At 43.3% G+C, this 14,097-nt stretch overlaps 1 protein-coding gene across 1 annotated transcript in view; it reads right to left on the bottom strand.

Moving 5' to 3' along the window:
- Positions 1-10,768: 10,768 nt before the first annotated feature.
- The window catches only part of IFNLR1 (interferon lambda receptor 1), a 62,034-nt gene continuing 58,705 nt past the window's right edge, over positions 10,769-14,097 (bottom strand). Inside the window, exon 7 of the mRNA XM_063456569.1 lies at positions 10,769-11,544. Coding sequence (XP_063312639.1) covers positions 10,867-11,544 — 678 coding nt within the window. The 3' untranslated portion in view covers positions 10,769-10,866. The remainder of the gene's footprint in view (positions 11,545-14,097) is intronic.

Raw genomic sequence — 14,097 nt, 5'->3', positions numbered from 1 at the left:
GTGATGTCACGCATAACTAATTAATTATACAAATGATTAAGGCTGGTATTTTTTTCCAAGAAAGGTGGCAACCTTAACTACTCTTCACATACTCTTGCTTAACCCCTTAAGGACACATGACATGTGTGACATGTCATGATTCCCTTTTATTCCGGAAGTTTGGTCCTTAAGGGGTTAAAGGAGCACTATAGGGTCAGGAACACAATCATGTATTTCTGACCCTAATTTGTTAAAACCACCACCCTGGCCCCTTCTTGCCTCCCTAAATATAGCAAAATATTACTTGTATTCAAGTCTACAGCTGCTGGCTCTGCCTCTGAACTGACTGTCTGCTGACATCATCAGAAGTGATGGTCTGAGCAAATTACAATACTTCCCCATAGGATTGTCTGAGACTGTCAACTAGGCAGATCAGGGCCAGAGCCAGCACAAGTCCAACATAGCCCTGGCCAATCAACATCTCCTCATAAAGATACATTGAATCAATGCATCTCTATGAGGAAAGTTCAGTGTCTGCATGCAGAGGGTGGAGACTCTGAATGGCAGTGCTGCACACTAGGCAGTACTGCCCCAGGAAGCACCTCTAGCAGCCATCTAAGGAGCGGCCAGTGGAGTTATTTTCTCTGAAAAGAGACAGTGTTTACTGCAAAAAGCCTGAATGGAATGATTCTACTTACCAGAACAAATACAATAAGCTGTAGTTGTTCTGGTGACTATAGTGTCCCTTTAAGTTTGGAAGCTTAAGAGGGATGTATGGGAACAAAACTTGTGTGGACTGGCTGACAATAAAATTAGTTTAGGTAATGCAGACGTTGGTCTCTCTAACACTGTGGCATGTCCCCTTTCTTCTATACTCACTACATACACCTTTTCTCTGTCTCAGACAATATACCAGGAACGTCTGCCTGCTATTAAGAAGGTAAGGAGACAAGTGGACCAGCAAGTGCTAGGGTACAGTCCTTAGAAAGCATGGAGTGAGTGCATCATTAGACGCATTTATGTCAAGCTCAGGGTGCTGCCTGCATAGTATGCCCTTAGTTGGACAGCCTGCAGGATTGGCAGGCAGCCTGACATGCATTCATGCCAGGCTGACCTTCCAATTCTTTGGACAAACATGCCCCCTTTTTGGGCATGTTCACCCCCTTTTGGCGGGTCTGGTAACGTGATTCGCGCCAGTGGCACACCCTTTTACCCCACCCATTGACTTCCTGCTTCACTGGGCACTGCTGTTAGGGGATATGGATTTACTTGAAAGATGAAAGCATAAGTTAGAGAGAGATTAGCATAGAGTATGTCTTTTCTTATAGCTGCATCCTATGAGTTTCCCTCCAGCACCATCTCCATCAGATACATGACGCTTGGGAGGTATGACTGTTTTAATGTTTTTGGTCGGTAAGATTCCGTAAATAGGCCCATCATAATTGTCAGCACCAGGCCCACTGTGCTCTTAATCCGGCCCTGTGTGTGAGGGGTGCAGTGTGTACAAGCACATGCAGTGAGTGACTCAGCCAATGACGCAAGATTCTGTTGGCATCATTACCCTTTCAATTTTGTCAAAACAGTGAATTCAATATGAGCCAAGAAGGAAGTAGAATGGGCGTATAAATAAATAAAATGAGTAAGAAAGAAAGATGGCAAATTCCATAGCATTAACAGAACAGAAAAAACAGCATGAAGGTGATTTCTCCCTACATTTTATAGGGATGCTAAGGTGGTTTGAACATAATTTCAGTTGTTCCAATTAGCTTAGCCTATTAATAGCCTACTAAAAGAACATTGTTTTTTAACGAGAGAACATATTTTCAATTTCCTACATCTCAAAGCACTGCTAATCCAATTATCCATAACGAAAAAGCAATACAAGATTGCGATACAGCATTATCCAGTAATTTGTTTAATGGAAAAATGACACTGACTTAATATCTTTTAACTCATTGGTTTCCAAAGCACGTCTAACAGTACATGATTTAGCGATTACACAGTTGGGTCTAAGGTGTTTTTAGAAAGAAAGAAAAAAAAAAACACCTTCATACAACTGACTAATCCCTAAATCCTGGACTGGTAAACGTGCCTTGAGGACTGGTTTGGAAACTGTGATAGAAGCTCCCATGCCATGGTCTTTTGAAGTGGCTTAAAGGCCAGCCTCTTACCCATAGAGTATGGACCTGGTCCCAGGAGTCCCTGAAAGAGATGCGTGAAAGCAGCAATCAATTTGCAAACTATACAATGGTACTTGGATAACTCTGCTGCGACCTCTGCTGACTGACTAGGAGAGGTTGCAGCAGAGTGAAGAAGAGTGAACATTTGCCTAAGACTTGTATGCAAATGAGGGCAACCAAATACGTGGCCAAATGGGTATATTATTGCTTTTTGTTGTGTTTCGCAAAATTTATTTATTTTATATAGTTAATATATTAATTTTAATTGCTCATTTGCTAATGTTCTTTGTATATTATTGAAGTTGTCACAGCAATCTGAATGTTATGATCATATGGGCTAGTAAAAATAAAGCTGTGTATGCTAGATCCTTTTGGAACTATGTGTCTTGTGAGGATTTTTACAATAAAAAAAGAAAATCCAACGCACTCCATTATCCCCTAAACAGCAACTTCAGTGCTGACAGATTTAGGTTTTTCTTTATTTTATTTTTTTTATTTTTTAAAAGCTTGCCACAACGTCAATGTACCCCATCTTTGGCAGGTCCTGCCCCATCTTGAGTCCACTGCAGTACAAGGCTAAATAGGGCCTGGGATGAGGCACCTGTGACAGGGAGGGGTGCAATGAGTTGGCTAGACTCCCAAATATATATATATATATATATATATAATCCAAGTAGATGGCTGCACTCACGGTTTTGTAAAAGTCCAAAGTTTATTGAAATAGCATAAAAATATCTGCGATCAACATTTCAGTCCTTCCAGGAGGACTTTCATCAGGATCATAAAAGCAAATATCATACATTCAGCGTTTTTATACAAGACATAATTAGTTAGATTAAACAAATTAAGTGAAATTAAAGCCAATTCACTTAATTTTGTTTAATCTAACTAATTATGTCTTGTATAAAAACGCTGAATGTATGATATTTGCTTTTATGATCCTGATGAAAGTCCTCCTGGAAGGACTTAAACGTTGATCGCAGATATTTTTATGCTACTTCAATAAACTTTGGACTTTTACAAAACCGTGAGTGCAGCCATCTACTTGGATTTTTTGGATTTTTTGGATACATAAGCTATGTATGGCTGGCACCCGGTCATTAAGGGATGCATTAGCGTGAGTGCAGGAAGTATTTTGTTTTTTATATATATATATATATATATATATATATATATATATATATATTTGTGTTCGGGGCATTCTCATATGATGTGGAATACGCTGGTGAAGAGGAGTAAATAAAAGGAATAGTCGGTTGAGGTGTGCCGAAACCGATGTATGCTGTAGGCCGGTAAATAAAGTGGGCTTACATAGAGGAAAATATAAATAATGGGAGTGGAGGGTGGGGCTGTTCGTCTAGACCAACGAAGGTAAGTAGGGGAAGGGAGGAGTCCCTTAAGTAGGTCTATAGCCCCTCCCAGAACTTCAGGCCATGCCTTCCAATTTGTGTTTGGGGCATTCTCATATGATTTGGAATACGCTGGTGAAGAGGAGTAAATAAAAGGAATATGCTGTAGGCCGGTAAATAAAGTGGGCAAAAAGAGATAAATCAAAGCAAAACATTTATTCAGAAACATAGTAAATTATTACATATTAGGTAGACATCTTAATGAAAGCCCTCCTAATCTCTTGGACTGGGTGTGGGATGTAAGTGGCGTAAGCTGAGGACTTCCAGCGACCCAGTGTCTTAATCACGTGCGCTGGGATATCTTGGCTAGAGGCCGTGGAGGCAGCTCTGATTCTGAAGGAGTGCCCTGAGTAGTTGCTAGGATTTAGACCAAGCCTGGTGATAAGCAGATGGACATAAAGCATAAATTTAGCCGTGGTAAGAATTGCATCATGTAATAATAGTAGTGGTTTTGTCGTGCGTGTTGGTGTCGTGGCTAAAAAAGCATCCAGCACGTTCACCGGGCACCAATTGTTCCCTGTGGGGTAGTAGGTTATGTGAACCGGTTCCCCCATATGACTTGTTTTGGTCTTAGGTAGGGTCAGGACATAGTGGTCTGTGTGTTTCATAAAGTAAGAGGTGAGGAGGCACCCTTGGGTATGGTGCTGGCCACTAATGGTGAATTCTCTCGGTCTAAGGAAACCATAAAAGGCTAGATAAATGGCGGTTTTAATAACTGCGTTCGTATGGGGTTCAAACGGTGCCTGGTCGAGTAGGTCAGACAACGATTTGAACATTTTAATGTCAATGGCCAGTCTCTGGAGTGTTGCTGGACTGTCCGCTTTCGCTATGCCCTTGAGCAGTGCTCGGATGGGGTAAGCAGTTAAGAAACCCTGATGGTTAGGGAAGGAGCAATACATATGGTGTTGTATACCCGTGAGGTACAGCTTAATAGTGTTATGGGAGAATTTAAATTTAAGGTGGCAAAAAGATGCAAAAGCTATCAGTGAAGAAACCTCAAACCAGTTGGCTAGGTGATGGTCAGACATAAATTGTTTGTACAAGTGAAAAGCTCTGTGATACGCGTGTTGAGTGCTGGTGGACAAGGCTAACTTGGTCAGAGCATGGCTGTGCTGAAGTAGTTCATCTACTCCATGATAAGGTCTTGGAAAGTTGGAGCTGGGGTTGCCAAGCGAGCTGCCGAGGGTAGGGACAGTCTGAAGGCTTGAAATTTAAAGCGAGATAGCTGGTCAGCTGCCGTATTGTATATACCGGGAACATGGGATCATATAATGTGGAACTGATGGGTAGCTGCCAGCCATGTGAGTTTCCTAAGGAGGAAGAGCGGCCCTTATTGATAATGTGGCATATTGCCAGATTGTCGGAAAAGCAGCGCACGGACTGCCCTTTCCACAACCTACACCAAGTGACAGCAGCAGAAACTATAGGGTATACTTCAAATAGGGCTGAGTTAGTGTAAAACCCCTCAATGCCCTGTGTTTCTACTGGCCAAGTCCCCTAGAGCCCTTCTGTGCCCAAAATGGCCGCATATACCGCGGATGATGCCGCGTCTGTCCAAACAACAGGTGACTGTGAATCAATCTGCAGGAGGAACATGCTCCTCCCATTCCAGTCTGAGAGGAATTTGTACCACATCTGGAGGTCAGCAGTCACGGGATAGTCCAAGAATATGCGGTCAGAGTCGTTAGAGAAGGTGGGGAACAGGGCGAGGAGCCTGGAAATGAAAGCCCTGCCCTGGGGGATTATGCGCATGGCGAATTTAGTGAAACCAAAAGTGATTGCAATTCTTTACAATTGCAAGACCCCCTGTGCATGTAGTGACTAATATCGTGTAGGATGTTTGATGAATCCAACAAAATACCAAGAAAGTTTATGATCGTGTCCAGCCCTTTGGTTTTAGTGGGTGACACGGGGATACCAAGGGAGGTGAATAGCTTGACTGCTTTGTCTAGACTACGTGGGGGGTTGGAATTAGATTTGATGAACAAAAAATCGTCTAAGTAATGTATCACATTTGGACACCTGCAGGTATTAAGGAGGAGCCAACACAAAGCTTCTGCGAACGTGTCAAAAATCCTCGGACTACTCTTGGCCCCAAAGGTGAGCTTTGTAAAAAAGTAGTAGGCACCTTGCCACTTAACACCATACAGATGCCACAAAGAGGGGTGTATAGGTAACAATTTAAATGCATTCACAATATCCGTCTTGCTAAGCCAGGCCCCCAACCCTGCCGATCTGATAGCCACAATAGCGTCATCAATAGTGGAGTATTGAAGGGAAAATTCCTCAGAAGGAATCAATGAGTTTAGGCTGGGAATGGCTGAAGAGTGAGGTGCGGATAGGTCAATGATGAGTCTCAGTTTCTCAGAATTTTTAATGGAAACCAGCCATAGGCGTGCGCAGCCTTTTGTATAAGGGTGTGCACCCTAAAGCACAAAAACACACGCCGCGTATATATATATATATATATATATATATATATACACAGACACATACACACACACATATACTGCTGTGTGTGTGTAGGCGCTGTGTGTGTGTGAAGGCGCTGTGTGTGTAAGGGCGCTGTGTGTGTGAGGGCGATGTGTGTAAGGTTGCTGTGTGTGTAAGGGCGCTGTATATGGGTGAAGGCGCTGTGTGTGTGTGAAGGCGTTGTGTGTGTGTGAGGGTGCTGTGTGTGTAAGGGCGCTGTATGTGTGTGTAAGGTTGCTGTATGTGTGTGTAAGGGTGCTGTTAGTGTGTATATGTGAGAGTGGTGTGTGTGTGTGTGTAAGGGTGATGTGTGTGTGAGGGCGCTGTGTGTGTAAGGGCGCTGTATGTGTGTGTAAGGGTGCTGTATGTGTGTGTAAGGATGCTGTGTGTGTGTATATGTGAGGGTGATTTGTGTGTGTAAGGGTGATGTGTGTGTGAGGGCGCTGTGTGTGTAAGGGCGCTGTATGTGTGTGTAAGGGTGCTGTGTGTGTGTGTAAGTGTGCTGTTAGTGTGTATATGTAAGGGTTATGTGTGTGTGTGAGGGTGCTGTTAGTGTGTGTGCAAGGGTGATGTGTGTGTGAGGGTGCTGTGTGTGGGGGGGTGCTGTTTGTGTGCTGTATGTGGGTGCTGTGTGTGTGTCCTGTATGTTTGGGGTATTGTGTGTATTGTGTGGGGGGCGTTTAGTAAATACCCCCCCTCCCTTCTCACCTTATTTAGGGAGGGGGGACCTTGCTGCTGCTGCCTTCCCTGGTGGTCCAGTGGAGGTTGGGCAGATTGCTTAATATCCCCCCTCCCTTCTTACATTATGCCTGGGAGGGGAGATCATTTCTTCTGCTGCCTTCCCTGGTGGTCCAGTGGAGGTTGGGAAGATTGATTAATATCCTGCCTCCCTTCTTACATTATGCCTGGGAGGGGGGATCATTTCTGCTGCTGCCGTCCCTGGTGGTCCAGTGGTGAGAGTCAACTCTAGCCTGCAGGGCTAGAGTTCACTATCACGAGATCTGAGCGTTGCCGCGGTAACCGCGTCAAAGCTCAGAATCCCGCGAGAGGACCCGGCGGAGCTGCTGGCAAGGTGGGTCGGTGGGGAGGGAGGCTTAGAGCAGAGCTGGCGCTCGGATAGCACCGGCTCTGCATGAGCTGACAGGGGAGATCCTGAGATCTCCCCTGCCGGTCTCAATACATAGGCGTGCCGCGAGGATAAGGGTGTGCCCAGGCACCCAGGCGCACGCCTATGAAACCAGCCCGATAGGGTTAGTTCTCCAGCTGGAAAAGGGGGGTTTACAAAAAGGCCCAATGACAAACCTCTGATCCACTTCAAGTTGTAACAAGGTAGTGACTGAAGTAGGGTGATTAGTGGCGGACTGCAAATTGTGACACTCTAATACCCCTGTTGGCATGTAAATGAGCCCCGTGTGAAAACCCTGGGTGAGACCTGTGCATAAAAACTCCACAAGGTGTTTGGAGGGGTGAGTGGACAGCATACGTGCAAATACAAGAATGTTCACCGAAGACAAATAAGGTTTCTGGTACATTTTATTTGGGCACATGGATTTCGCATGTGCCCTGAAACAATGCAAGCATACGTGTAATAAGCGGCAGGCGCTGTAACCGCAGGAGCCCTCATTGAAGTTGTTGCAAATCTGAGATTTGCCTAGGTACACTACTTGATGACCCAGTTTGTCTCTGGTCTGTTTCTCAGCCCTTGGGGGATGCTGTGAGGATGAGCCGGGAGCGCTGTCCGGACACAGGGGGCAAAGATTAGCTGCGTGAGCGGGTGACGTACATATGGCACAAGCTGGTGTCCTAAGCCCCGCAAAATGTCTGAGGAACAGTTCATTGTCCAGTTGGCTCCAATCCATCTGGATGCCATACTGGGACAACGTGGCCGACACTTTTGATGAAAAGGACTTGTGGTAATCGTAAAAAGTATGGCCACCATGCTTATTACCTAGGTCCACCAGCTTATATAGATCCAGTTCCTCCCTCCTATGGGGGTGAACCGCGCATAGAATATCCCTAAAGATACCCTTTAAGATTAGCCGGAACCATGTGGGCAGGATTAATAACGTGGGCGGCTGCCTTGGTGGATATGGAATTACCCGCTATTGCTGTGGGTATGACCGGGATTACTTCGGTGAGAGGGCCAGGAGGCTGTACTGGGAAGCTACGGGCTTTTAGTCTCTCCAGCCTGTCGTTGACCTTCCCCATAGAAGAGATTAGGGAGGCAACCATAGCGTGGAGAGTCGGATCTTAAGAGCCACTTGTGCCTTCCCCTGCGTCTGTAATAAGGGTATCGGTTCTTAGCAATCTGAACAGTTCTGCTTTCCTGGCAGTAGCCGGGAAAGGGATACAGCGTTTGCGTAATTCTGCGGTGATGCGGGGGATAGTCCATGATCTGATGGACGAGGGACTTCCCATGTCACCCTTGCGAGTCGGGGTAACTGACCTAGCAGGGGTGCTAGGGATTGACATATCCTCACCATCGTCTGGGAGTTGGGACATACTGAAAATATATAATAGACATTGTTGGTAACCAGGGGTGGGAAATAACAGGTGGCTAGCTAGTGCCAGGTGGCGAAATATTATGCTAGGATTTGTGGCAGGTGAGGCCATGCTAGTGCCAAGTGGCTAGAGAGGCTCTACGTATGAGTTGGCACGAGGGGCGTGGTATCCTACAACGGTGATGGGATGTTGGCCTCTAGCTGTCACACTATCTAGAAGACTTCTTGTTGATCAAGATAAAAATTTTCACTAGAAGCCTCACAGCAGCTTAGTCTGGTTGACTACTTGGGCTTCCCAGTACCCCATAAGAAACAGAAGGCCCATACGCTATTATCACATTAATGGGCATCCGACTTGAGTCGGCATCCATACACGCAAGTTACCACAAGACAAATAGGGAACATTCTCAACTGCATCAATCACTACCTCCTGCTTAGTACTTACGACTACAAAGAACTACAATCCCTACCAGGTTCCTTAATTTTGCCATGCCAATACCACAAGACTACGCTTTCACATCCAGAGTACTTTTTTTCCACACTTCCAACATGACGATCAGAGGATGTCCCTAGACACCCCAGCAACAGCAGACCTGCACATGGGGGGGGGGATTTCTTAACCACTTGGCATGGTAAAAGCATGTTCCTTCCAGGATTGTCTGACACTTCTCCAACCAGATTGTCAGACGCGGTGTCTACCACGGGTTTGGCAACGATCTACCGGGAACGATTGCTTTGGAGCTGTTGGCCATGGCATTCAGGTTTGGTAAATTTTCCACCACCTCAGCCCCTTTGGGGGATCTACCCCATTGTAGCAGCTGCTGTGGCATGGGGTAAATCATGGTCAGGGTCATCAATCCATTGTTACTCAGACAACTAAGCACATGTCATATCATCAACAAACGCCACTCATCATCCATGAGGTCATGATATTTCTGGGGAACTCACTTGGTTGGCCACTTATCACATTTCTTTTACTTTCATGTACCAGGCGGGGGTATACATCCCTGCCGACAGTTGTCTCATTTATATTCCAGGCATGTTCATCATACGCTTCCTACAGCCGCCCATACAGTCACGGACACTCTTTTGTTCCACAGACAAAATCATGGATTAGACATACTCATGCAGCATAGCATGCACTATCCCACCTAGCACTTTCGTCCCATTCTTGTAGAACGCATAACACAGCTTTCCACCTGGCTTAAAGAATCTCATTGGAACACGACATAGCTCAACCTGTGTCATAACATTTCTCCTAGGTTTTGCTTCTTTTTGACACCTTAAACTTAAACTATCTCACATACCATTAATTATATATTTTACAGGCATTCAACAACAGGATAACCTATGGCCAAAACTACCATAGCTTCATGCTATCATACCAGACAAGAATATACTCAGAGGTTTTCAGGAATCCATTCCCCCACGTTCCTCTCAGAGATTACCATTATCCATCCAACTTTTCATGCTTATCGGACCTATTAGATCTACAACCATTCAATTATACTACCAAGTCGGCCATTACCAGCCATTGCCTTCTATGCCTTTCTCAGGCCAGAGAATCCACTACCATCACCACCACTCAGACAGATCATTGTCTTTAACGATCCCACGTACGTAAACACATATATCATTACCTATTGGCTCTACCACATTCCGAAACGAGTCAACACGCACCAACAGTAGAGATAACATACTATCCTACCCACAACAAATGGTGTCCACTTTTGGTCCTAGATTCCTACCTTCAAAATCCTTCCAGGAATGAAATACTGTAATGCATTTAAGGAAATGTCTGGTTAATTTGTATATATTTGTTGACTGTATTAAATCTTTGATTATTCATTTTTGCCCTCTTTATTTACAGGCCTACCATATCGTCGGTCTTGGCACACCACAACCGACTTGCTCCCTTTATACTATCCTATGCTTATGCTGGATCCTTACTCCATATACGGCTATTTACCCCTTACACAAATACATATATATACATACACACACACACGTTTTTTTTTTCTTGTCACGTGCGTCTCTCACTTTTTCTCTGTTAAATAAGTGAACTGTATTTATGAAAAGATCATCACCACTGGATCATTTTTGAATGTCTTTAATAATTTATGACATCTTTTATTTTCCACTCATACAATCACATACATTCTAAAAACACTGACCTGCATACCGTTGTCTAATGACCACACGTTAAAAAAATAATAAATAAAATTAGCTTCTAAATAAGAGTGTCAGTCAAATTCCACCTCACAGAGGTTTCTATTCAGTGTTCCAATCTGGAACAATATGTGAATAAATCATTTTAGTAATTCATCAGTCTCTTGCTGTATAACCCCTCTGTCCATAGCCAGTGCATCTATTGGGTTTCTGTCTTGTATTGTACAAACTGTCAGAAATTCTGTATATGGTAAGATCTTCATTTGATTGTTCATGGGAGTCTTCGTTATCTGAGGAAAATTGGTCATAAGATTCACAATCTGAAGATTGCTTCTGTGCACATTGGTCTGCTATCCACAGTGAGTCAAATGGAACATTTTCTTGGTTTTCCATAAACTGTATGATTCTTTCTACATTGGATTTTTTATTGCTAATCTCCAGCTGATTACCCTTTTCAACAACTATTTCACCTTTAATTTTGACATTATCCAATGTCAATGTTAAAGGAATTGTTGGGTCTGACTTCCTTGAATATTCTCCGAAGCTAAAATCAGATGAGGAACTCCTACCACTACTGTTATATGATAGTGTGCTTCCATTGGGTGCTTGCGTGTAACCGGTAGAGTCTCCCAATTTAGATTGCAATTCTTTTTTTTTATGTTTCTCGGTGTAACCAAAACCACATGATAGGTAATCATCGTAAACACCTGTATGTCCAGTAGAAAGTGAAATTATAATGGAATGGGGCTTCTTTTTTTCTGTCACAGTAAACTTATCATAGTCCTCCAAGGTAGCATCTGGAGTCACAAAGAAAGGCTTGTAGTTTGTAAAATCCTATGGAATAAAAAAAAACCAACAACAATATATACGTTATATATAGGTCAAGGCAAGTAATAAACAAAGTCAATGATCACTGAAATCTGATAAAGTAGGCTTCAAATTCCCTGCAGTTCATTAATAAGCCGGCAAATAATAATGGACACAACAACCATATTTTGACATGGTTAAATACTCAGCCCGTGGTAGTACGTGGAATACTGACTTGCACTATTCTTAAAATGTATTTTGCAAACATGTTGTACTGGTATTATTATCCTTTCCCTTCCCATGCAAAGACATGGCTAGTCACATTTAATGGCCAATTTTATTTTCACCTAGCTGAACAGACTTTGCTGATGGTACATGTAACTCCTATAAAGAGTTCAAAAGGGCTCTCAGCACCAGTGACGTGATAAAAAGGTGCAGTAGGTTAAACTACAACTAAAATGCAATAAAAGGTTATATATTACTAACAACCACTAAATATTTGTCAAACATGGATTTAAAACAAAAAATATAATGAATATATTATTATTATTATTAATTATTTATAAAGCACCAGCAAATTCCGTAGCGCTGTACAATGGTACAATATTAAATCATAATCCAAATTTTTTTCCGAAGGACTGGTCATTTCAAGAGATGGGTTTGAAACATATGGATATGGATCAATAAGGATGAATAAGGGACAAAGGGGATTTCTTCACTATAAAGTGAGTCATACATAGTTGCCAATATTTGAAAAACAATTTCCAGGGACACTTTGCAGCACAGCTATAAATTATTACCTTGAAATTTTACCACAGCCACTGCTGAAAAGCTCCTCCTACTCTGTCTAACCCACATAACTAATCTCTGCCCACTTATAGTGCAGATTATAGGGTCTACTCAATAAAGAGATAATTACATGGAATTGAGGTGGGAGTTTCAAACTTAAAGGGAAACTCCAGTGCCAGAAAAACAATCCGTTTTTCTGGCACTGGAGGGTCCCTCTCCCTCCCACCCACCAATCCCCGGTTACTGAAGGGGTGAAAACCCCTTCAGTCACTTACCTGGGACAGCGGCGATGTCCCTCGCCGCTGTCTCCACCTCCGCGACGCTCCTCCTAGTGATTACGTCGGCCGGTGGGCGAGACTAATCTCGCTCACCGGCCGAGGAGACCTAATGCGCATGCGCGGAAATGCCGCGCATGCGCATTACGTCTCCCCATAGGAAAGCATTGAAAAATCATTTCAATGCTTTCCTATGGGGTTTTGAGCGACGCTGGAGGTCCTCACACAGCGTGAGGACGTCCAGCGACGCTCTAGCACAGGAAACCTGTGCTAGAACCCAGGAAGTGATCTCTAGTGGCTGTCTAATAGACAGCCACTAGAGGTGGAGTTAACCCTGCAATGTAAATATTGCAGTTTCTGAAAAACTGCAATAATTACAGTTGCAGGGTTAAGGGTAGTGGGAGTTGGCACCCAGACCACTCCAATGGGCAGAAGTGGTCTGGGTGCCTGGAGTGTCCCTTTAAGGCCAAAGTAGCTGAGTTGGAAAAATTCTCCCATGCAGCTGCACTACTTCGGCCTATAGTTTCCCATCTCATTCCCTGCAATTCTCTCTTTATTGAGTAGACCTTTATAACACCAAGTTTCCACCAACAGTACCATGCATCCTTGGTATGCGATAGATACATTCACAGCACAGCATCTAAATCAGGCAGGTACATTTTATCACTTTTAGGGGAGTTGGGTATCATTGGTACAAGTACAAATATAGAAAGACCTTGTGCAGATGTGCTTCAGTCAGAGCTATATGTCATTATCTATACCACAGAACATACATTAGTTCACAAAAATAATTATATTGGGGAGTGAATATAGTATATATAAAAAAAGCTGAAAATAGGAAATGAAAGATATAGAAGGAGAATTTACAGAATGGAATTAATTAGAGAAATGGGAGCACAAGGAAAACATAGGCACATATTCCATTAGCCACCAATTCAACATGTTAAATGTCTCAGATTGAGGCTTCAGTCACCACTCCACTGCTTCAGATTCCTCTAGTTCCAGGAGTCTGCGGGTATTATACGTGCCGGGACTGTCCCAGAAGAGTAAATTACCCGGGACAATCTCCAACTTGCCAGAACAGACCTGGCAAAAACCGGACAGTTGGCAACTATGTCATGAGAAATTGAACACTGAATTACAATATTGAATCCAAAGTAGTCAAGATGGAAAACAATGCAGCTATTTTGGTCAAATGGTTGCAACATGATTTTCAATTCTAGATATATTTTGTTCTCCCTGTTTCTTATATCTCCACTTGTATTAGCTGTATTTAATTAGTAACTATCCAGATATTGCAGCCTATACTATTGCAGCCTATACTACTTTAATTATTTTATTCATTCGGACTGAGGGGGATTCAGCCATCAACGATTTACACCTTCCCATTTGCTTGTGATTTTATTTAATAGCAACTATTGTTAAAGCCAGTGATCTAATTGGCCTGTATTCAATAAAGCCTTCTGAGACACTGGATACATTTGTATTAACTTAATAAGCTGCTACTAATTTGTTA

The sequence above is a fragment of the Pelobates fuscus genome, chromosome 1, assembly GCF_036172605.1.
Source record: "Pelobates fuscus isolate aPelFus1 chromosome 1, aPelFus1.pri, whole genome shotgun sequence".
NCBI classification, from domain to species: Eukaryota; Metazoa; Chordata; class Amphibia; order Anura; family Pelobatidae; genus Pelobates; species Pelobates fuscus.
The sequence above is the reverse complement of the archived record's forward strand: the minus strand, read 5'-3'. Positions and strand labels throughout refer to the sequence as shown.